This window comes from Pomacea canaliculata, linkage group LG1 (genome assembly GCF_003073045.1).
Source record: "Pomacea canaliculata isolate SZHN2017 linkage group LG1, ASM307304v1, whole genome shotgun sequence".
Lineage (NCBI taxonomy): Eukaryota > Metazoa > Mollusca > Gastropoda > Architaenioglossa > Ampullariidae > Pomacea > Pomacea canaliculata.
Window position 1 is genome coordinate 21,563,459 of NC_037590.1, and position 25,896 is coordinate 21,589,354.

Here is a 25,896-nt window from a genome sequence, read left to right on the forward strand (position 1 = left end):
TAACATTGCATTTTTTATTCGACATACTTTTACGCATGTACTGCATTAACTGCTTAAATAAAACCTGATTTGAATTACACAGTCTTTATATCTTCAGACGAGAAAGTGAAGAAAAATATCCCTTAACAGTTCTTTTGACTAATAACTAAGTGGACGGAGGGACCTTACTTTCATTAATTTCGTCGACCCATGCATTTAGGCACTCATTGTTTCATGCAAACAACTATAAGCATTATAGTTACATTACTTGGCAAAAGCCTACCAATGTTTACAGAAATCAGACGAAAAATCTCTGCAGGTCCCATTTTTTAACCATATCATTTCTTAAATAGATGATGCTTTCCTGGCCTGCCATGTTCCCACCGTATTGCATCATAGTTCTGGACCTCCGTTCGTTCGTTTGAGGACAGCAAAGTCCAAACGACTTGAAGTTAAACAATAATGATCTGCATGTTCCTTTAAGTAAGTCTTTACGTATTTGTTAAAGATGGAAGGAAGAAACAAAGCGAAACAATTTGATCATAAAATATTTGATTTCTTATGGTCAATCTAGAAACGAGACCTCACATCTGCAACCAAAGAAAAATGTACAGTTTCAAAAATATTACTAAGTAATTAATTTAATCAGTTATGAACACCAATAAGAGCACTGTATTTCCATAATGTTGACTTTGACTCGTAAATCAGTGATCAGTGTGTTTTTTAAACTAAAATAGGAAATTAATATTGAACAGTTTGCTCAAAGAACTGATCTGGGTAGGGTTTTTTTAAATTTATGCGTATAATTTGTCAAGTTTACTTAGCATAGTTGAAAAATTTCAGTTTTCCTTGTCATTATCACTATTAATAGTGACCTTATTTTGCAGTTCTGTCCAATGGAACACTGAGATCAACTATTGCCAAGACTTCGAACCACAGAGTTTCACAAGAATCATATGTTCTGCTTAATATATCACGTGATTTCTATGCTCAGCATGGACAAGGGACAAAACTGCAATTTTTTTAGTCGTAATTTCATTAAGTCCTCTTTTTTTAACAGCGCTGATAATTCTTAATCCAGCAACGTGTTCAAGAAATCATTTATCTTTTGCTGTGAGTTGAGTTCATCCTATCGTACACATTGCTTCTATTGGCCGCAAGGGACGAAGCTTCCGGTTCTCATAATTAATGTCTTCGTCACTGCATAGAGTTGCTTTGTGTAGACACGGGTTAGGGTTAGGGTCAGGGTTAGACTGTAATGTGGCTGCGTTGTTTGGTGTAGGTAAGTCTCCATCACTGCGGACTGTCCATCAGCTGCGCTGCTTGCTGCAGGTAGGCCTCCGTCAGAAAACGCACGTACTGCACGAGCGCTGCCGCAGCCACCGTGGTGCGGTGACACAAACAGCCTCCATCCAGGCGACGCTCCTCTCTCTTCAGGCGGTAGTTTCTGCGAGCTGAGCGAGAAGACAGCTCATAAATTACATATAGTCGCACAAGATGGTATCTTTAAAGACCAACCTGAATGGTTTGCGTTTTTTGCAGATATCGGTAAATAAAGACGATATAATCCTCATCTATAAATTTCAGCCTCCAAAACCCACGTGTGATCAACGAGTGCCGCTAACAGTCACGTTGGTACACCATTCACAACATTGTCAGCCGTCAACACCAATCAGAGAGAGCGAGAATGAGCGACAGTTCGGGTTATTTGAACGTTGAAAGTCTGTATTTCTCATGCTCAAGTCGCAGTTTTTCAGAACCACGAGAAATGATCGCGAATCGTAGTGGATAATTAATTAACGGATGAGTTTTGGAGGCCGAAATTTACAGGTTAGTTTTATATCACCTATATCTACTGATATCTGAAAAAAGTGCAAACCGTTCAGGTTGGTCTTTAATGAATCGCGCACATACAAATTCTTTATATATACGCATGTCTACTTGCTATGCTTTTTTTTTGTAGACACACACAGGAGGTATGTTTGAAAGCGACTGGACTGGTGTCACAATTTATTTCAATTCTAATCAACAAACTATATGGTTTCCGCTTCAAAGAATTCTCCTCGAGTCAAATGCACTTTTCCATCATTTTGTTTAGAATTGAAATAAATAAAAAGTCCCGTTCCTTTTTGGACAAACCTTATATATATATACAGTGATACCTCGGTTCTCGAACGCCTTGACTTTCGACCAAATCGGTATTCGACCAGGAAATTCGAGAAAATTTTGTCTTGGAATCCGAACAAATATTTGGAACTCGAACATCCGAACATCCGAACGTCCGAGATGAGCCGAGTTGAGCCGATTGGCGTTCATTCTGCCCAGCGCGCCTTGCTTGCGTCATCAGTGTGAGTGCAGAGAGAGAGAGAGTGACGTTTTTGTGGAGAGAGTCACGAAATGTGTGCAAAATGGGCAGAAATCGCAAATTTTGCTGAACAACATCACCCTGATAAAGTGGTAGCAAATAAAGCAGTTAACATTTTTAATGACAATGTTATGTCCACTTTCCGCAAAATTTTGCAAAGGAGAAAAAAACAGCAAACAATTGACAAATTCTTCCGTAAAGAAATCAGACAAGCAACTGCAGAGCAAGATTCTGATTCTCCTCAGCAAAAGATACAGAGAACAGAAACACACGAAGAGCAGTTACCCTCTGTTTTTAATTGAAGAGGACTCCCCTTCAAAACAATAACCATCCCCCTTCCCTCCTCCCTCCACATTCATTCCCTCCTGCCATAAAGTTTGGTACAGGTACAGTAAATGAAACACAATTTACTGTACTGTACTGTACTGTACAGTACATTTTATTTTTGTTTTAATAAATGCACATTTATTTCTTATTTCTTGTTGAGACTCATGTTTTTCTACATATTATATACAAATTAGGCCAGTAAATAGGCATTTTCTGGGGCTTGGAACGAATTAATCCAGTTTCCATTATTTCCTATGGGTTTCATTGCTTCGGTTCTCGAACAATTTGGTTCTCGACCGTCCTCCCGGAACGAATTATGTTCGAGAACCGAGGTATCACTGTATATGAAAATTTGTATATGTGAGCACATACAAACATATGTAAATACATGCAAAGATATTTATACATATTACATTCTGCACACATAGATATCTGTGAGAGAACGTATTGCTTATTCTCTCAGAAGAAGATTCAGTAAATAATCAGAGGTTATTAAACATCTGTTAAGACTTTTGTTCATTTTTTAGTTTGAGTTTCTCTGCCTTTATCTACTGGCCTTAAAACTAGCGCCCACCCCGATTCCTTTCCGGTGAAATAAAATTGATGACAAAGACTTCAGGAGGACAGAGAAGAGAGACAGGGGGGAGCACGTTACTTACCACTCTTCTCTAGAGGCCAGCCAGCCCACTTGTAGCAGCCTTCAGCTCGGTCCTGCCATCCCAGGATGTGTTCCAGCCAGTCGTAACGGAAGAACTCATAATACCCGTACATGCCGCACAGAGCCCCTGGGTGTCAGATGGCAGACGTCGGACATTCACTCGATAAATCACTTATTCTAAAAACCAACGACTTCCGTTGGTACTCTCACCTCAGTCATTCCACGGACATCCTCGTGAAGTATGGAAATACAGGAAATAATAATATAAATATTAAGACTTGACCACTTCATTCAGTTCGTGGGAAATCCTTTATGTTTTAAGTACTGAACTTCATACTTTGAGGACAGCATACCATATCAGCTTTTTAAAGAAACTTTAAGTAATGCAGCTGGGTAATTTTCTATATAGCTTCATCTTCATGTTTAGAAGCATCTTGAGAATTTGACGGTGTGGGATTTGTCAATTTTGGAGGAATTGGTAGAGGGTTCAACATCTTTGTTACACCATAAGGCCTCGGAATCCTAATGACATGGTAAAAAAAATGCTAAAAATATTAAATTAAGACCTAAGTGTACAGTATGCTCATCTCCACGGTGTAGCAGTCTTTGTGAATTCACTCAGTTTGCTCAGTCAAGTTAGCCATCGATTCAATCGTTATTTTCTTTCGACTGCGTTGTTCAAAAACAATTTATTTTGACGCTGTACACAAACTCTTTTGAATAAAACGTCTAGAGGCGCTTTCGCCAGACAAATGTACCAGAAAATATCGGTTGCTGTTGCCAGGAAGACAATTTACTGCTTGGAATACTCCAGCCGACCCTCTGACACATGCTAAAGAGTCAACGGCAATGTTCGTACTGTTTGATCTGGCATCGGCTCACCTTGCTCCATGAAAAGGTCTTGGAAGACCGCTGGGAGGCCGGCGCGATCAAAGCTCTCCGCTTCACGCAGCATGTTGGCGCAGAAGGTGTCCTGCAGCACGTGCAGTCCTGGCTGGTTGTGCATCAGAATGTTCCAGACGATGTGCGCCATGCATCCGCTCTGTCACGACCGGCAGTAATTTAGTGAGTAGGACATCGCAATGAAAGAAAGACCCACAGACAAATAAAAAAAATGTGTCCTCGTGAATAGTTTTCTAAGAACAAATAAAGCACTCTATGCAAAATGTTGAAAGCAAACATATTCTCTGCTGGAAAAGCACACGAAAGCTTCTGTGAGTGTCGTCTGCTGTCTTGTTCCGGTGGCGCCGGCGGAAAACACGTGGGGAAGGAGAGAGGTGGGTGACTTGGAGGGAAATTTGATGACAGCAACAACTGTGGCTCCGGGGATGGAAATAGCAGCACAGATGTGGGCAGGAAGTGGCTAGCAATAGAGCGTTCGTGGGACAAGGCGCTAAACTCGCGAAATACACCATTCTCTCTCTGTGACGTGGACCAACACCATTCTCGCTCTGTGACGTGGACCGACACCATCCTCGCTCTGTGACGTGTACCAACACCATTCTCGCTCTGTGACGTGGACCGACACCATTCTCGCTCTGTGACGTGTACCGACACCATTCTCGCTCTGTGTCGTGGACCTGCACCATTCTCGCTCTGTGTCGTGGACCTGCACCATTCTCATTTTGTGACGTGGACCGGCACCACTTTTTTTTTTCTCTCTCTCTCTCTCTGACGTGGACCGACACCATTCTCGCTTTGTGACGTGGACCGACACCATTCTCGCTCTGTGACGTGGACTGGCACCATTCTCTCTCACTGTGTTTCTGTGACGTGGACCAACACCATTCTCGCTCTGTGACGCGTACAAAACGCACTTTCTATGCTCGTTCTCGGCGCAGCGAGATGGCGGCCGACTTTCTCCTGTGTCACGGTCCGTGGCGTCGCTCCTAGTCCCTCGTGCGTTTTTCAATTGTCTCGGGATTTGTGTTTCCCGTCCGTAGAAGATTTAACGGGGGAATCCCATCTGAACTATCGACAAGATGAGCTGTCACTCATCTTTTTTTTCTCATCCCCGCCTTCTCTTAGCGGGCCGCCAGACGGCGGGGCAGGCGGCTGACTAATAATGTACGTCACTAGTCAGGATGTGTGGGCGTGGCGCGTGCTGTGGCAGAAAAGTGAACACGACTGTTGTGCTAACACTCAAGTCTTTACTTATGTACTTATATATATCCTTTTAAAAGTTTAAAATAGCTCAAACGACGCTGAAAATGTCATAGTCGTGGCAGAAAATACTGCTATTCATATTTCCAATTGAAACTAAAATATATAATACTAGACACCAAAATATAACTGTAGAAGTAATAAAATATAACTTATTAGACACCAAATAATAGTTTACTTGTCACTAAACGATAAATGTATTATTTAACAAATAATAACTATTATTCACCAAATAAGGTCTTTTTATTATTATTTCTGATTTCTGATTATTTATAAACTGACCAGTACCACGTTCACTACTGACATATTTGTAGTAACCATCTCCCCGAGCATCGCTCACTACTGCCAGATAATACACTAACTACTGAAGGATCAAACACTAACTACTGCTAGATAATACACTAACTACTGAAGAATCAAACACTAACTACTGCAGGTAATACACTCACCAGCTCTCCGATCTGCAGGTAGAAAATCTGATGTGACAGCGAGTACTGACTGTAGCCCAGGCTCGTCATTCTATTCCAACACTTTTCTGAGATAAAGCACTTCTCCTTCGTGTCTCTGTGAAAGAACAGCATAAAGCCTAACAGACTAAAGTGTCTGTGTAATGACAAATACTTGCACATAGGTAATCACAAGCAGCTTGCTAATACTCGTTTGAAACAAAGTAAGAAGTAACCAAAGAAAGAATCATGGAAAAGAAAAACAACTGTAACAAAGGAAAGTAAAAAAAAAACAACAACAACAAAAAGAAAAAACAACAACAAACAAACAAAAGAAATTAGTCAACCTGAAGGGTCTTCTTTACAGGAAAAATGTCTTCCACCGTTTGACCAAGTTTGGAAAAATTTTGACATGACAATATAGAGTCTGGTCAATTTGACAAATCCGGCGAAATGTTCGTCCTTCATCCGATTAATAAAGAATATACCGTAACTGTGCTCGAACTTGGAACAAACAGGAATCAAGTGGACTTACAGACAGTCCATCACATTTACCGACACAAGATACAGTTTTTTTTTCTGCTACAAACCGTAACTCGTTACCAGTAATCCAAGGTCTTGTCCTCGAAAGAATCGTCTCCGCTTATCAGACCTCAGGACAGACAATAGATCCTCTACGATAAGCCCTGACAACATCTGTTCATGAATATTCAGGACGTGGTGGAGGCTGGTGGGAGGGCCTGATTGACTTTGCGCTGCGTGTTAGACAGTTAGTAGAGGGCAGCACGTCGTCTGCAGCCAGCGCCCTGCTCCCTAATGGAAAAGTGCTAAGTCCTTAATCTTCCCTTTTGATCCAGGCAATTTCAAGGGGCACAAGCGCCTAATCTCCCCTCAGGTCTTCAGGAGGCAAGAAGCCAGACTTTCTTCCGGATAAACGCCAGGGCGTGTTGCTGTGGCCAGGTCAGGTCAAGCTGAAAACTCCTTCACAATATCTTGCCGAGGTCTGAGGTTCACAATCGCACACGTGCTCACAATTCTCATCTGCTTGCGAAGAAAAAGACCCACCACGTATAGAAATTATCTAAAATCTTTGGAGGTGGGTAGTCTGTCTGTACATATTTGTAGATATGTGTGTGCATACAATACAAACTATGCATGCACACATGAATAGTTGCTTTATTCGCTAGATATTTGAGGTACGCACGAACGCACACACATGCACGTGTACGTGTACACAGATGCGGTTTGGGTCAACTTTTTTCTACGTTCATTCTACTTGTTTTCTAGACCTGGTACTCCTGTTTTTGGATTCCTATTAAGAGCCAGACTGAGCTCATTTTTTCTGCATTGGATCCATTTGCATGGCGAGGGTGAGAAGAGGGTTTTTAAGCACAGAACACTGCTCACACTGCTGAGATACCCACCTTACTGAAACGACGTGACAGCAAACGGTGTTTCAACAGGAATCCTGACTTTCGGGTAAACTTTTTATCATTAACTCATCGATAATTAAAATTACGGATAAAAATATTAGATCCTCTATCAGACCTTTGTGTGTGTGAGAGAGAGAGAGAGAGAGAGAGAAGAAATGACATCTGCATAATATTGTACATGCTTCAATACAGTAACTTTGAAAGAGTATCTACTTATCTAAATAATTGCTAGATAAGGATGTGTATGCAGTAAAGATAGTTTTGTATTGGTTGTAATGTATTTGCTGTTCCTGTAAAAATAGCTGTTTGTGAGTGAAGACCTCCCGCTCGAGGGGCTGGTGATGCTGATAAAAGTTTAGTAGCCATTGATCAGCTGCTATCTCCCGCTGTGTCGTCCTGTTGTGCTGAGAAGGCAGGAGAGTTATTATCCAACGGCTTTTTCAGGGTGAGACTGCATCCCACTCCGTTGCAAATCAACAACAAATATTTTGTGTCTGAATTGTACAGCAGCCATTCTTTATCTCGCTCTTGATTGGTGGGTATAAGCACGTGTATTTCTTTCTCTATTTGTGAGTTTCCTTATGTTTTCATTCTTTCCTTTTTTATTTTTTTTTTTCTTACTTTCATTATGTCTTTTTGGCTTCCTTCCTTTCTTTCTTTTCTGCTGTTCTCTATTTTTTTCTTTCTTTCTGTTTTATGTCTTTCTTCCCTATCTTTCTTTGCTTCTTCTTCGGTTATTCAATTATACATAGTTAACTATTATTAGATGCATTGGAGCTTGCGTTGTGGCATTTCAAAGTGTTTTTCTTCTCGTCAGAAGAAGGTTTGGGCAGTACATCTCCACACATTAGCTTCATGCGGTTAACCTGTCCTCTTGCAAAACAAATGACAGAAGGAAGCAGGCACACATGGTAAAAAGCCTTTGTCTTCCACATCACGTGACACTGTCCTCCAATCGGGGGGACTGTGAGTGCCCCAACCACCAGTCCTCTCGTCCTTGACCTCTTGTCTGGCATGAGTGTCCTCTTCCCCAGAAGATGGTCCGAAACCAGCCATGTCCATGGTAACGCAGCCCGAGTAGCACCATAACTCGTCTCCATCCTGTCTCAAGGGATTGTCTGTAAGGATTGTCTATCGTAGTAAATTGACATCACATGTGACTGAAGTGCAACCAAATAACAATAACAATCAAAAGCGAAAGAGCGTATGGTACGGGCAGTTATTTCATACACGATCTTGTCTAAATTCTGAAGAGTTTACTGCACATTTGCTCTAACTTCTTAGTATTAAAGTTTTTCCAGGTTTCACTTTTGCTCCTCAGTTTTTTGTTTCGTTTCATTTCTCTTGCTGCTGCTTATTTTTATGTTTCAGATATTTTCTCTTCTTTTCTTGCTGCAGTCTGTCTGGTAACTGAACTGTTTGTTTCTTTCATTTTACTTTCAGTATTCTGCACAGCTGCGTATCATTAGAATATTTAAATCAAATTCAGAAAGTTCATCTTTTTTGCTGCATCGAAAATATATATTTAATTCTACTTTCTACGACAAAAGAAGTCTGAGGCTGCTTCATTACCATTAGTCTACTATTTCTTTCTCCAGAATTATTTCAACAGATATGTGAAAGGCATGCATGCACACACACACACACACTCGGGTTATCAACTTAGTTGATGGTACTCTATGTAGCTGTGCTACAAACCACTGTGCAAATGGACAGAAATGTAAAATATAGCTATGACACGATGGGTGTTTCGGGACTAATATGTCCCCAAATGTTTTGAGTCCTGTGAGAGCGGTGGGCGACCTGGAAGCGGAAACAGATTTCTTGGGAAGCGTTTCAAGGACTGCAGTCCGGGAACAAGTTCACCGAAATAAAAATGAATTAAAAAAATTTTTAAAAACCCAAAATACTCTGACCAAGCCTGACGGTTCAATGTAGGGTAGATCACAATCCTCTGTTTAAAAAAATTATTACAGAAGTTTAATTTATCAACCAACTACAGTTGCTTAAACTTTATTTACACCAGCCTAATCTTCAAACTTTCGTTGTACTTCTTCATCAGAACTTGAGGACTTTTTCATGAGAATAGAGACACATCTATTTGTATTGTTCTCTTAGAAAAAGTATACAATCCAGTTAGTGAGCTCGTACCACTAAATCGTTCTTTAGTAAAACTAATATGAGGCTGTAAAGCTCTCGTGTGTATGCCGTGTATGTGACAATATTTACGTTTAAATTTTAATAAAAGCAAAGTAACAACAAATAAATTGAAAAAAATTTGAAAACATTACATTAAATAATATAGAGAACACATATCATATAACTAAATAAAAGTCAGACAAACATTAATTAGAAAATACGAGCTACAGAGTGAAATAATAGCAATGAAACTAAAATGTTTTGATTTTTGAAAAATAATGGAAGTTGAGTTACGTTCATACGAAAGAATTCAATAAAGGAATCATTTCTTAAGAATTTAGTAGCGCTGTTATCCAGTTTTGTCTAGAGAATCAGTCAAGCATTGTTATCCTGTGCTAAAAGGAAACTCAGTAACCAACTTCACCGTCCACCAATCGACCAAAGAACTCAGATGGACAGACTTACCCGGTACCAAAGAACTCAGTTAAGCAGTCGTCCGATTGGGTTTCAGTCATCGCTTCCTTGGGAGAAAACTTCCATAGAGGCACGGTGCTTGACAGGGACCTCATTGGGTAATTCAGTTCCCACAGTCCCTCGCGGATAACTGGTCCAATTCCTGTACAAATCAGAAACTAGTGTTAACACATTCGATAAGGTGGGCTGGCAGACTTTACCATTATAGCTTGTCTTACTGATGGAGAACAAAGGCAAGGAGGGAAATGTTACACAAATTTCTCAATTTGTTTTTGGTGCCCTTTTTCATGTTTGTGTAGAAATTAGGAAATCAGCTCAGCTCAGTATGTTGATTAAGGTTCCAGACCTTGGGACAACTCAGACCAGCTTCCATTGCACCTGTTGACATTCGTCTGTCCATGACAACGATCCACGTGCCATGCAGCAGCCAGCGTCCGAGAAGCATCGCATGATGAGAGGTCGTCAGCCTTGCTGGTTATTGATACATTGTAGGACAGCATCCTAACGCTTCATTAACGACACATCCGGTCGGAGGCTACTACTGAAAACAAAGCAGACCTGGTCCTGGCTGGTCCGCTGCTACAACTGGCTTGCAACTGTCATCTTAAACGGTCTCTGACCTGAAGTCTTATCATCGCCCTCCTCACTTGATACTTCCATGCAGCTCTTAGGAACTCCTTTGTAATTAGTGATGTGATTGTAATCATCGTCAATCAATTACTTCTACCTGTTACAGGACACCAAAGTGTGCGATAAAAATGGGGGGACGACCTAGTGCAGTGTGTGTGTGTGTAAGTAATCAGAGGGTGGGTCGGCCTGGTCAGTAAGGGATACTTGGACTGGATTGATTAACCACTTTAAGGCATTGTGGTTTTTACATGGCTGTGGATGAGAGAGGGTAACGTTCAGACATTTTATTTACAAACGCTTGAACCAAGACAGCGGTGCAACACCTTAAAAAAGCATTACAACAAATATTGCTTGGAGGTAATTGCGTGGGAACTGCCTGATATGGACCAACTAAGAATTAAGAAGAGACCTCATCTTCCCCTGAAGCATCCTCCTCAAACTAGCTTGGGTGTTGGGTTAAACCTCCGTGTCCAAGACAAAAATGTTCACTCGGCATTCAATTGAAGCAGCCGACAGCACAAGGTCTGCACATTGTTTTTACAGACTGAACATGGCGGTGACACGCGAACATCAATAAATGTTCTCTTGGAGAGAAAATTCCCCAAAGAAACTGCTTGTCGTCAAGTTTTTCTTCAAGACTCTGAAGTGGGAAGTGTGTATGATGCTTGTAATTTTGTTCAGAAATAATACTGTAATTCAAACTAGTAAATAAAAAACAAAGATATTATAACGACAAAGAAAATGTTTGCTTGATCACTATCTTTGTGATAGTTCTTCATTTAATTCTATTCTTATTTTTCTTATTATATTTTTTATTAAGACAAGTTCTAGCTTTTCTCTCAGTGTTTTCTTTTGTATGTCGTTCTTTCAACTTTTTTGTCTTTCTTTGATGTTCCTCATAATACCTTTCCAGCATGTCTCATGGTATGAGCAGATGACAGACATTAGTAACTCCAATATGTTTGAAGTCGATATGTTTTGCGCACGACCACAACAATTCACAATTACGACTGAATCAGACTCACAGTCCGGGTGGACTATGACATCTAGAGAGTTTGTGCCTTCGCGAGTTTCTATTTTTCTGTTGTATTTATTGTGACATTTACATATTGTAACAAAGAACTACATATTAATTATACTTGATAGACTTCATCCTTCTGTAGAAAAGTGGACGCTTGCAAAGATAGTCCCGTAGTCTTCTTTCTTTATCTCTCTCTCACATTTGCTATCGCCCTTCTCCCTATTTCTCTCCGTCCCCCTTCATTTCTTTTCATCTCCTTCAATCTCTCTTCCTTTGCTTTTTTTTTTTTTTGGTTATCCTTTTCAAGCCACCTGTCCGTCTACTTAAGGTTCTTATCATCTGTTACTTTAACCTTTCTGTCTGATTGCTTGGGCGTCTGTTCGTGTGTTCCTGTAAGTAACTGTGTACGAAATTGATTTCAGGGGATGTTTACCTTCGGTTTCGTCTTCTTCTCCATTTTTTTCTCTCACCTTTTTATTATTTCTTTTATTAACTGTCCTCTCTCTCTCTCTTATCTTTCGCTTTCCCTCTCCCTATTTCGCCTCGGCAGCGACTTATAAGCTGATAACATTTAATTATCGATAAAAACTCAAGTCTCAGTCTTCTCGTGTAAGCACACGTGACCAAGTCCAGTAGGACGATAGAAGGACCCATGGCATGTATGCTTTAAGCATTAGTGGAGCATCTAACTTGATGAAGAACTTCAGCTGATTGTGACTGTGCAGAATGTGATGTAATTTGCTGTTCACAGAGAATATAAAAGGCTGCCCTGGTCATGTCGGGCATTAGTCTATGAACGTATGGCAACCTACAAGATTCTGTTTATAGGCAGATTCGAAAGTCAGGAAGTTATTTACTAAAGCTCTCCATGTTCTCGCTAAATAGTGTCAAAGGCAGGGTTTGCTGTAACTTTTTAAAGTATTTTTAGCATCATTTCTAGTGAAATCAGGATATTCATGTTACACACATTGACCTAGAGAACCCACGCTTTTTTCATTTTTAATTTGAAATTTAAATTGATATTATCTATTTTGTTTTACCAGCCATGCTCTGTTCAAAGTACTAATTAAGAAAATGACCTTTGTTCTAAAACAGGGAATGCACTGTATTCGAAATATTTAGATCACTGCAAATTTTAAAAATGGTCTTTTCATAGTTAAGCTGCAAAACTACAGTAAACCTCATCTTTTAATGTATTTTTGTAATACAAACAATCACATCAACTCACTGTAATAATACAGTTACTCACTGTGATAATACAGTGCCTCCGACTCAGCTACGTGGGGTTCGGCTGCGTCACTCATGTCTTTGGCCATGTGATAAAGTGTCCACATTTCTGACGTCACTTCCGCGGGAAGCTTGTCCTCTTGTCTGCTTTCGTTTAGATTTCTCAGGAGCACTTTCAACGAACCTGAAAGGACAAGACAGAAGGCTGGGAGTGAATAACATACTTGTAAAGATTGTCACACTCTATATGAGGCTTCCAGTGTCCATGTCTGTAACGTCTAAAAACATTCAGAGTCCATTGACATCTGAAAGACAGTCTTTCTTAAACGAAATGTCAGTCCAAACAATTCATGTTACGCTGTGCAATTTACATACAAATCATATCCTCTCTTCCAAACACGAAACTTACAACTCATCATGATAAGAAAACGATATAAATCTCTCAAGAAAATAATGAAATAAGCTAACGAGAAACGAGAATAATTAAACGAGAGAATGTCGTAAAAATCGATATTGGAGTATAGAGTTGTTGCTTTTTATTTTCGACGAAAGTTCTAATTAATGATGACCAAGAGATTTATGAGGTTAAAACATCAACTAATACGTTCAATGAGATGATAACAAAAATATTTGTATCAGGGCACGAAAAAAAGTAACGGTGCTATTACTTTCGAATGATTCGGTCAAGTTTAGCGATAGATACTATACTCCCATATCTGGGTGAATATAATCCTCCTTCGACATACACGCCTACAAACATCACCATGCACAGAAAGACGTGTCAATAATGCAGACGTCAGTATTGTACAAGGATACGTTAGTGAAGGCCGAAGTCAACGGGGGAGCGAGCTTTGACCTGTTAACTAGGCTTGTCTGCGTACAAACGTGACGTCACGAAAAATATTTTCCACTTAGCTTTACTCAAAGCATAGAAAAAAATTTTTTGCTGCCTAACATCCCTTTAAAATGGTAGTAAAAACTTCATCTTGCCGAGTAAATCGATGTAAATAGCGGAGAAAAAGTCAAGAAACGAAAAGCCTTTTAGAAGACTTATGGCACGTTAGCTCTGGGAAAGCTATGGGAGAACAAAAAGTCATCGACTTCTAAGAGCGCAAAATAATTTCAGGAATTTTCGGCGAAGAAAAAGAGCAAGAATAAGAAAGACAGAAACGACGAGGAGAACAAGACGACCTGCCGCACTTTACTCCTACGTCACACAGGGGAAACAATCGATACCAGTCACCTGTAGCTACGGACGTTACATCTAAGCTACTTCACTTGCAAAAGTTCCAGAAAATACGGTCATCGACACAAAAAAATTCTTAAGGTCGTAGACAATGAACTGGAATAACTTCTGCAGTGCGAAGATAGAAGGGGGGAGTCCTATTAGTCACGTCTTGTGTCGGCAATTCTAAATAATTAATGACTTTACTTGAAACCATCTGAGCCCACAACAGACGATTAAAAAAAGATAGGACAGGAGATGCAGAACACATCAATAATTCCAGACTAGATACTTTGTTTGCATTCTTTCTTTATTTCTTTCTTCTTTCTTTCTTTCTTTGTCTTAATCGTTCCTTTAATCGTCGTATCGAGGAACCAAATGCTTAACTTTCGACATTCCTTTGGGGTTTTTTTATTATGTAATTTTTTTTCTTTTTCATTCATTCTGTCTCACTTTCTCTTATTAATCATTTTAATGTTGAATAAAAGACACCAGTGTTTAGCATAAACCGACTGTTGACAATATTTGGCGCTCAGTGTTCACTCTTATTCTGTCTAAGACAAAATCTTCACGGATTACTTTGCCCTTCTTTTAAGTACACATCGTGATTTAATGTTGATTTAATCTTTAATGTAGATGTGTTAACCAGCTCGATGATTGTTCACATGCACGCCTACATTACAATCTTCGGTGTGCATCCAGGCATGGGCTTATCGAAAATTATTGGCTCACGTTTTCTTGTTTTTAACATCAAGATAATAAAGTTACAATTCCAATAAATTTATTTATTTATTTGCAGTTTAAATTTCATCTTGCATACCCATGTTTGTTTATTTGTTTATTTTCAGCAATCATTCACTTCGCGACTCCTGCTTGCAAAGGCGTCTGTATTCTTTGTTCAGAATACTTCAGCACTCAAAATGTGTCGTCTAAAACTGTGTATGTTTTCATATCCAATCCTATTATTATTTTAAAAATGTGTCGTCTCTTAAAGTCTTTTTTCTGTTTCCTGCAATTTTTCCATACAGAATTTCACATACATTTTTATATCCTTTGTAATCTGTAGACGTATTAACAGAGAAAACTTAGACATGTCATTACTGATTTAATTGTTGCTGCTCTCCTCGTCTCTAGAGTAGAACACGTGTCAAGTTAGAACAAAGACTTACAAGTTTTGGCTTTTACTCAGATTCGAGTCGGTCCTGCTGGCAAAGATGCGCCATCTGATCTGATCTCCTGCCGCTGGGCCATTAATTTCCCTGACAGACCTGTTTGCAGGATGTTCACAGAAACCTGTTTCAGTGACATCTGAACGCTGGCGCTAAAGAGAAAAAGATGTTCGTCAGACACAAGAAGCCTGGCGTGAGCCTTTGCGTGCTGACGATCCGATTAGTCCTTATCTGACGACCCTGCCTGCCTACCATCGGAGGGTGTGACTCGGTCATTACAGCCTCGGGTTTCGCCAGCAAAACATCTTGCTCCGGTGCTGGCATTACAGACTCCAGCTCGAAGGAGGGCTGGAGATAGGGTCTCGATGTGCCACGGGTAGATATTGAGGTGATGGAGGCTGGGATGTAGATGGAGGTGTTTGTGTTGGTGTGAGAAGGGTTGGATGGAGGTGTTTGTGTTGGTGTGAGAAGGGTTGTGGGCATGGATGCAAGTGAAGTAGTGGGTTGTACTGTAGTGGACAAACGTGGGATATCAGGGAGGGGAATGGCTCGTGAGTGTGGGCCATTGTGTGACGAGACTGTGAAAGTGGGCAGTCTTGCACTAGGGAGAGGTGGGTTTCCGTTATCTTCTGCCTGTATTATAAATACATGTGACTTCCTTTCCACAAACAAATTTGTAAGGAGAAAAAGTCATGTGACTGCCACAATTTCGGACTTCATGCGCATCTTTCATTTTCAGAATCATCATTAACAGTCAGTCATCATTCTTCAGTTCTTCTGTCAGCTCTGTGTTGCAAGAAGCTTCCATAGAAATCCAGAATTAATCAGGTTCTTTAAAGAAGCGGATACCAATTTATCAGATACAAAACAGCATAATGTCCATAAATATTATTAGACAAAGCTCCAGTTTGTCTGATCCTCATTTCGATTGACAACAACAATTACCGACTTCATTAATCCCAGTGGGCAATTACACTCGAATAGTGAGCGTAGTTATAAAAGTTACGAAAATAAAGACAGAACAAGTGCTAGTTACAAGACAGGGATAAAGCAAGCGGTGCATCATAGAAAACTTAAAAAAAACCGCAATCTTCAATCTAGAATATTCTTAACACACACATACAAAATTCATCTGTGGTTGAACAGTTGGACTGCAAAGGGTACAAACTATTTCATGTGAGTTTCAAAACAAAAAATGTCGGAACAGAACTTGATCCATTTGTAACTCATGTATTATAATAACTATAACCTTCGCTTGTTGACATGTTTTGTATTCTATTCTATTTTTAAGGCCTCTGATGCTTTTTCGTTTCAGAACTTGTATTGTATAGCGGGAGCATCAACGTGCGATTTCTCACGCTGCTGCTGCTTCTCACTCGCCACCAGGCGTGGACAGGTTACTGATGCGGATACACGAGAAGAGAGATTGGTGCTCAATCATCCGTGTCCTCGCCGGGCACTTTCCGGGCTTTCTCTATTCTGGGTGGATTTTACAGGCAACATTACGCCGTGATATTCCGTCGAGTGATTGGCTCCCAACAGCTCTCCTGAGACTAACAATGTTCGTGGTCGGATATGAGTCACCGGGTACAAAAATATGTTTCCGGGCTACCCGACTTTGCAATTGCTACATCTAGCTGCCTACTGATGAGCTAATTCACTAACATTTATTTGTGTGTGTGTTCTTCGTGAGGGGAAAGCTTTGTTTCTATGTTTTATGTATTGTGGGTCTGTGTGTGTGTGTTCTTTATGTCCATGAATACCCGCATGTTAGAGCATTTTTGCAAGACACCTTTCTGAACTAGTTTGGCGTCAACCGATTCCATCGACTAGCTGATTCTAGAAACTTATTTTACTCATATTCAACTGAGAAAATTGATGACAGAGATCAGTTGTGTGCATTTTTAATTTAAAAAATCTGTTTTGATATTGTATTCGCTACTTTGAGAAAAACAAATGCCAAATGACTTATGCGTTCTCAGCTATCATTCTTTTTGAAATAAATATCTTTTTCCTCCACTTAGTTTCATTTCAACTTACAGCAGAAAAAACAATTCAAGATAAATAAATTCTTTCCTTCAAATTCTTTTCAGATAAGCTTATAGGAAGCTTATGGGGAAAAAACCTACACTGCTATCGTTTCCAGTTACTGAAATGTACATGTGTCTGGTAGGAAGATGTTAAAGACCTTTGAACACGATTTACTCGATTTTGATAAACTAATATGGGATATAGCAAGAACAAAAATGTAGCAATATACAAGTATTACTGGAAGGGTTGTTTCCAGAATCTGAACCAGAAAGATGTCAGTCTTAGTGTTGGAACGCTGTCCTGAGTTGGAATGCATGAGTAATTTCCACTTCCAAATATAAAAGATCCATCAGGGCCTATTAGTACTAAAATATTTTGGGCAGTTTAACGTGTGAACACTTTAATGTGTGTGTGTGAACTTTAATACAAAGAAAAGATTTAGAACACTCATGCAACCCGACACATAACCAGAAGATAAAAACCTACGACTCCAGCCCCTAAAGAATGGATTGAAGAGAGATGACAGGAGATTTTCTTCTCCTAGAAAAGGATTTTCTCTACTAAGAAAGTAAAAAACATCGATTACAAAATCGCAGAAAAGAATAATTTGATCCGTTGAGGAAAAAAAATTACATTAGATTCTTTTACGCTCCTGTGAGAAGTTCTCCATCTCTGCCTATTTTGTAATCGGATTTACTTCATGCAGACTGAACAGGTAATAAAACGGAGCGGATTACAATAACAACATCATCTTGTAGCTGTTCAAAGAACTAGATTAGTCGGTCTTTGGCTACTGAGTTCTGTGGTCAATGCCCTGGCTGCGTGCGATCTCGCTTTTTTTTTTTTTTTCTTTTTTTTTTTTTGTTTTTTTTTTTTTTCTTTTTTTTTTTTTTTTTTTTTTTTTTTTGTTTGGTTGGTTTTTTTGTTGTTTTTTTTTTTGTTGTTTGTTTGTTTTTTGTTTTAGTTCAGTTAAACTAATTAGGAAAATTCAAAGAATACTTCACATTTTGATGTTTTAGCGGGTGTAAGAGTAAAACTATCGGAGCACAGAGTCAAACAGGTACAAATCAACTCAAGTCAACAAATTATTTCAGATACTCCACATGTTGTCTGTCATCACGGTCCACTCATTGTAAGGACGGACTTTTCTCAGATGATGTCCCGTTCCTTGGCGTGTGTTCCTCCTCGCCATGTACTTACACGGACCATGTAGACAGTAAGCCTTCATGACGACCAACACGCCATTAACACATTCATCAAAAACCTCTACCACATCAAATTAATATTTTTTTTGTTTTGTTTTGTTTTGTTTTGTTTTGTTTTGTTTTGTTTTTTTTTTGTAGCCTAGCAGCGCTTTCAAGGTGTATCCAGCAATTCGTGGTCTGTCTCTCCATGTTGTTTTTAGGAGGCGTGACGTCAAGCAGAGCAGACAACAGTTGTTTTGTGTTTATTTTCTGCCGTAAACATTGTAAAAGACAGGTTTTAAATGGCTTGTGTTACCTGCTTGAACATTTTCGCCTCCGCACCGTTCTCGTCTTCAAGACTTATCTTCGGAAAGAATTTGACTCATTTTTTTAATTCCTGGCTGAATAAGGTATTTTTAAGCCATCCTAGGAACACGTGATACTTGGTTTGTTCGATAACAACATTCTCGTCAATCATCTTCGAAAGTGCACGAAGTCTTTGCTCGCAAAAAGGACGCGGTGATGACAGTTAAATCTGAAACTATCGGTATATCAGCGGGTAAGAGAACCCGACAAGAAAAGATTATCTACGCACAGAATATTTTTCAAAAGTCCGTCTTGATAATAGGGACGGAAGCAACACCCTGATAAGCGACAAAGAACAAATAATCAATTTTACGAATCCCAAATGACAATTATAACTTGGGAAAGTGTGCTTAATTTCAAACAAAAAAACCTAAAACAATGTTAGTTACAAGAAAAAATGAGTGATGTATCGCAGCAAAAAAACAAGCTAAGCAGCAAAAGCACTTTTACATATAAAACATTTTAGAAACATTTTTGGACACTCTTGTGCCATCCCACGCCCATATACACAACCGACATTTCATCTACTGTTGAGCAATTAAACTGCGGAAGGTAAGAACAAATAGTTTTGCAATTGCAGCACTGCCAGTGACCAGGCACCGAGTACTTTCTGCCCAAACAATCAAGAGAAGGGAGAATGGATGAAAGGGGAAATTTGGGGTGGGGGAATAGTTGTCGGTCAGATTACTGGATTGTAAAGTTTACAGGCCTCCCCCTGACCCCCTACTGATGGCGAGCCGCTCTGGCATGGCGTGGCACGTTCCCACAACACACGTCCTTCCTTCTATTTGCGGAGGAACAAAAGAAAAGCCTCCTCCCGTTCTTCCCACCACCTCCCCCAATACCAGTAACGTCACGGATGTGCATCTTGCCTGTGTTTGTGGTAATTAGACGAGAGTTCATTTTCTCTTGTATTATTAAGCGATTTTCGGGGCACCAGTAATTACAGACTAGCCTCGCTTGTTCGTTTTCTTTCCGTCTTTCTTTCTCTCTTAGCGCTTTTCCTTTTATTCACTATCTACAGAATTTTTTTAAACGTCGTGGACATCAGCATCGCCGTCATTAATGTACCTTTCCTTTTTTTGTACTTTCATTTTTCCCTCCTCCTACTCCTTTTTTTTCTGCATTTTTCTGGCGTGCGTGGTCTTCTGCTGTACATTTCTCCAATTTTCTTACATTCACGGCACTCAGCCGCAGCTTAGACACTGGCCTGTTGGTCTTGGAATTTTTATCACAGTCGCGTGCAATTTCCCTTTTTTCCATCACACGCTCTTTCATCTACCATCATCCCGCCTACGCTGAGACATATGTAACCCTTAATCCACCCACCCACACATACATACAAACTATATTCTCAGAGAGTTTGCCGCACACCAGCCTCATTCATTTTCACGGTAGTTATTTTCTCTCAAAGGAAGGACAAATATAGGCTATTAAAATTGCTTTTCCCAATTATGTTTTTATTTAATTTTCACGCTGACACCTACGGTTTTGTGACTGCGTTATCACTGATGGAACAGAAAGAAAGGCACATTTTAATGGGTTTTCCTGTTTCCAGCTGGTGGAGAAGTGAGAGTTATTTCCTAATCTATTGGGTAAGTGGCGAGGATGTTCCCTTGCCAGGACGACTCCCCTACGTCCTCCATCACTGTCAGACCAAACAAAAAAGTAAAGACCACCGCAAATACCTGAAAACGCCGATGATTACGTACTGACTGAGATTTTTTGTTTGTCTGTTTGTTTTTTTTTTGTTTCTCTCGCCATCCTTTCAGGAGAAGTCAATAAAATAACTGCTACGAAGAACTAACTGAATTACGTCCCTGCATATATCTTTCCTCACCCGCTCTGTCGCTGCAGTTTCTGGCAAAAAAAAAAAAGAATTTCTTACTTTCTCTCTCTCCATCTCATCAGTCATAAACAGCAGGTTGGCAACAACGCAGGAAACTCCGCAAATAAATATGAAACCAAGACTTCTGTCACCCCAATCTTGGGAACCTTACTCGGTAGTTTTGTCAATAACCTTCAGAGAAAAAATGAATTATCTCTGCTTGCGTTCTCACTCGCTTTTTCAGTGAAAATACTCGAAAATGTGTTTGTTTGTATTCACAGTTAACCTTCGTTCATTGTAGAGATGACGAGGTCTGAGGACTAAAAACATATCTAACGGGAAGAATCATACAGAGGGAAGGGAACAACTGTTTGCAATCGAATTTCTTTGGCGAACATTGGCCATACTTGAAAGTACAGTTCTGTCCTGCGTGCCTCTATTAACATGCGCCAAGAACTTGTCGCAGTCTAAGAAAGCACTCCAGAATCCAATGTAAAGAGGCAAGTCAGAGAAAAGGGGGCGCGCATGGCGGACCAAAGGTTACCTTAGGGATGAAGTGGGTGCACCAGGTCTCCCATCAAGGCCGTAAATGTCGAGTGTCCTCAGCCTCGTGAGTAAGAGTGTTCGTAAGCAGCAGCCCATCCAAAATTTCGGCGTGGATGTGATTTGCGTTTCCTATGGCCTTCTGTTGGACTCTGACCTCTTGACTACTCGTCGAGTGACGGCAAACACAAGGAACCTGACTGTAGGTGTCGGCCATAGAGTCGACAGCATTTGTACATCTGTGGTAGAACCTTATACAAGATGCGACCTTTGACGTCAGCATCTGTATGGTTAAACACTTGTCAGAAGCCACTGCAGGATGTACAATTCGACTTCCATCATCGAGATTCAGTCGGTATAAATTGAATATACAGAAACTATGGAAAGGTATCAAAAACAAAATAAATAAGTGCAGTCTTCATTTGGCTGCTGGTTTGGTCCTCACTAATTTAAAATAAAGACTTTGAGTTGCCACTCACGCTGTGCTTTGGGACGAAGATAAGTCGTACTGTTGTTGTCGGTCCGTGTCTGCAGGATGTAGATTTGACAGAAATGAGTGCAGTATATAACACGTGGTAACAGGTACTGTAGTATATTGTAACCTTTAATGTCAATCTTCACGAGTTCAGAGAGCACGCGTTACATTATACCAAATTTCAGATGACCCTGACAATATCTCGTGCCTTTTGTTTAAAATCTCTCATTACACGACTAGTGACGAGGCATTGCTATGGGCAACTTGTATTATGCATCTCTGGAACAAGCAAGCACGCAGCCAAAACAAATCACACAAACAAACAACAAAAACCGTTCATTCCCTCGAGCTCACCACAGCCAACAAGCAGTTAAATATTAAGCTTATAACGTCTTGACCTGAACAAACATAAAGTTTCACAATAAGCAGAGACAATCTGCGTGTGTTTTGGAACTGCCACATTCCATTATGGCAACCTCCTGCTTCAGCTCCTATCTTTATGTCCACATCCTCTTCTGATAAAATGTTGAGACAATGGTCACGCTATGATTGTTTACATTGAATTTAACTGACGTGAAAAAGTACAAAGACAAACAAAGAGTTCAAACATTGCTCTTGTCTCTAGTGTCACGTGACACAGCTGCGAGGTCACATCAGTTTGTTGCCAGCAGGACATGGATGTATTGACGGTGAAGTCGCACTTTACAAGAGGAACTGCGTTGTGCCGCTCGCTTCTGACAAGCGGCTCAGTGCGCTGCTTCTTCAATCACCAGAAGTGGGGGAAGGAGTGGCGCATCATCATGGCTCTCTAATGGCTAATAAAATTTGTAACATGTGACAAAATACTGGAGAATAATAACATCGATTGGAAAAGGTTAGCAGCCATTTAAGCACTCAAGCACCTACCCCAACAGTGCGCCCCATACCCGTGTGTGTGTGAGAGAGAGAGAGATGGTTGCTCGCCATGAAAATCGCTTACTTAGTTCTTAGTTGTAGTTGGTGTTCAAGATCATCTTTTATCTTAATTTTTATTTTACCTGTTATAAAACGTTAACTCTGGCTCAAACTTAGAAAAAAATAATACACTGCACAGAGAAAATTTTGACAATGACTTCATTTTAGAGGCTATCCCGTGAGAGAGAGTTTATCTCCTATATACTCAAAACTCCAAAATTTCGCCCTGTCGCTATATTTGGTTGTCATTGAGCACAGTCCCTTTGTCAGGAGAACAACATCCTCCAGACAGCACCAGATACCCTACAGATACTCGTACCCAACTCAAATGACTAGCAGGCAAGCACTTGAAAGGTCAGGAGCTTGGGTATCGATGCTAAACCTACTGCACACCCTGTAAATGGAATGTGTATGCATCTGCATGTTTACTGAACAAGTAGAAGTAGAGAAGATAATCATTCTACATCATTGCTTTTCTACACACTGTAAGTGGCTTGGAAAATGTATTGTGCGTTGTTTTTAAAATGGCTGATTAAAAAATAACAGAACGAAAGCAATTGTTGCCCGAAATTTACCCCGGGCTTGGCTAAACAAAGAAAGAGTAGATGAAAACAGGTAGAGAGAGAGAGATTTGTAATCAGCTCAGCCAACCCTCACCCAGTCTGTATTGAGCGCTGCGCCTGCCTCTGTACCCCGCGCGATGCATCACCGACTGTTATTACAATATTGGCTTTTGGTGAGCAAGTGAAATCAATTATGTGAGAATAGAGCGCCATCTAGCGAATCACAAATTTTACAAAGTAGTTAATTATACTTTGTTAATGCATTTCTATTTTCCCCACAGATCCTGGTGCGTCAACATTTTAGTTACAAGAGCAGTTTTGATATGCTTGGCCACTTTTCCTCCTTCTCTCTCTCTGTGAGTGTGTGTGTGTGTATTGTTTTACATTTGTGAGTGCGTGTATTGTTTTGTGTGCACGCCTGTGTGTATTTTTGGATGTGTGTATGTGTGTGAGTGCGCTTGTTGGTTGCTTAATGAAATGGTTGTTTGGTTGGAAAATTGTCAGCTTAATTAAAACTGCGTACTTATTATTAATTAATCAATCAACTGATTGATAGGTTGATTGATTGATAGATGGCCTTTTGTAGGTTTTCTTTGTTTTGGAACATAATTGTTCAGTCAATCGTTTGTGCCAGGAACTTTGTTTCTGACTATTACTGATGTAGTTCTGCCAGAAACATTGTTTCTATTATTAATGTGACTGTCAAGAATTTTTTCTGTTTGTTATTGATTTAGTTCTGATAACTGTCCCTGCAACTCATTTATTTTGTAAAAACTTGTTTTGTTGGCTTATTGTAGCTATTTTAAACGATACCTATGTATTCTTCTGATTAACATTTCATAAATGAAGGTAACTTGATGTCTAAAGTCATTAATAATTATTTTGTTTGCCGCAGTTTTTACAGTTCCCTTCCTGCCTGAAAATTAAAATTAAATATTCTAGAAAAAATGTATTCATTTAAAAAATATGATTTTCTATTAACAGCCAGACATCTTTGCTACTCATTGAAGACACATAAATTGTGATTGCGGCTGAGTTCAAAATAAAATTTACGTGTGTAAATAAGCATCATCTTATTTGTATATCAGAATAATATATATTTTTTTGTGCGAAGGGATTCTTTTTCGTTGGTTTTGTAGTAAGGTTATCATAACTTATTGGCATTGGATTATACTTATATTCTGAGGTTGATTTACGGTATGGATGAATAAATGGAAAATAAAGGTATATGCAATAAAATTTTGTCCAAATTCACACGTATAGATTGAAGTTTTTGTATTCAGCAGAGAAGACCTCTATAAGATGGTTGTAATATATTATTTACTTTACTACCTCAATGGATATCCTTCAGCATTGTAATAAAAATGTATATATATAGATATTGATAGACTGTGTAAACTACTTTCCCTAAATTGTGTACATATTTGTTATTGTTTGCATCAGGTTTTGATAAAGATAAGTAAACCGTAAAAGTGCGCATTACATTTTCATGACAGTTAGAGCTATTTTTGTCACAAATTAAAGGGATTTACTCTTATTCCTATTGGAAATTAAGTTTCAGTCAGCAGAATGATCAAACGAATATTTCCTCAGCTTTTTCAAGTGGAGCGGTCATGTGGTTTGCTTTAATTTGTAGAGCCACGTCGACTTCTCTCATTTACTCGTCCTTTACATTCTTCCCTCCTTTAGAAGGCGACAAAAGAAATTTACTTGTCTTGATTTTTTTTAATCGTTTACGTCTGATCCTAGTCTGCACTATGCACTAAATGAAAGAAATAAATAAACACTTTATACTCTTTACTGTTCGGCTTTTGAAAATATTAGCTCTCCAGAACGGACTGGATGAAATACAACATGTTTGCCTCTAACTAAAAGATCATCCATGTCTTCTATGAAGACACGGATCTCAACTCTTAGGTACATTCAATACTTACTTCGTCAGCGTTAACTCGCCATCTCAGGCTGAATATTAGAACCCATAAGAAGAAAAAGAAAAAAAAAACTCCTAGAAGAACAAGAACTGACCTTCAACGATGCGACTGCCGATAACAGCATCGAGGTTTACCATCTTATGATTTCGTTGAAAGAAGTCGATGGTTCCTTTGAGAGCTGTCATTGTTCTCATCAGGTAGAAGAGCGTGGTATTCAGAGACAGAAAACCTGCAGGGGTCTCCGTCTCGCTGGCAGGTGCGCAAGGAATGGAAAGTAGGACCAACATGGCAACAGCTTTCACTAGACGCACCTTCACCACCGTTGCGCTCGACATCGTTGGCATCACCGACATCGTCGCGGAATGAAGCGATCAACAACCGCCACCAGACGACGAGGATTGTGGGAGGGTAAGTAGGTAGATAAGGTAGGGGGGAATCAGCGAAGTTCAGCACCCAAGCGCCTGCGATGACGCCTGGCTTGGATGAAGTCTTTAATGCCCTCTTCGTCTGGTCGCCTGGAGTTGAACACGCTGTCGGCGGGTGTTGGTGGTGGTATCCGAAAAGGCAAAAGAGGGCGTGATAAGAAGCAGGGACCAACCTCCATTGTACCACAGGTGCGCCTGCCGTCGTAAAAGGCTTACAGCGGCCCCCAAGCGTGGGAAGAATACGTTCTGGGCGGAGCGTTGCCATTGGCTGGAAGTCGATGGTGGAGTCTGGCATGGCTTCCTTGCTGCACCCAGGCACTGCGCCTGGGCTACTAGCAGG

General features: G+C 39.9%; 1 protein-coding gene across 1 annotated transcript; it reads right to left on the minus strand.

Moving 5' to 3' along the window:
* Positions 1-25,896, minus strand: LOC112573712 (UPF0764 protein C16orf89 homolog). Its single transcript, XM_025254296.1, has 7 exons — positions 25,226-25,896; positions 12,885-13,046; positions 9,976-10,126; positions 5,942-6,056; positions 4,212-4,371; positions 3,331-3,456; positions 1-1,433 (listed from the first exon to the last, which is right to left on the minus strand). Exons 1-7 carry the CDS (start codon positions 25,482-25,484, stop codon positions 1,273-1,275), a joined length of 1,134 nt encoding a protein of 377 aa, XP_025110081.1. The 5' UTR covers positions 25,485-25,896; the 3' UTR covers positions 1-1,272.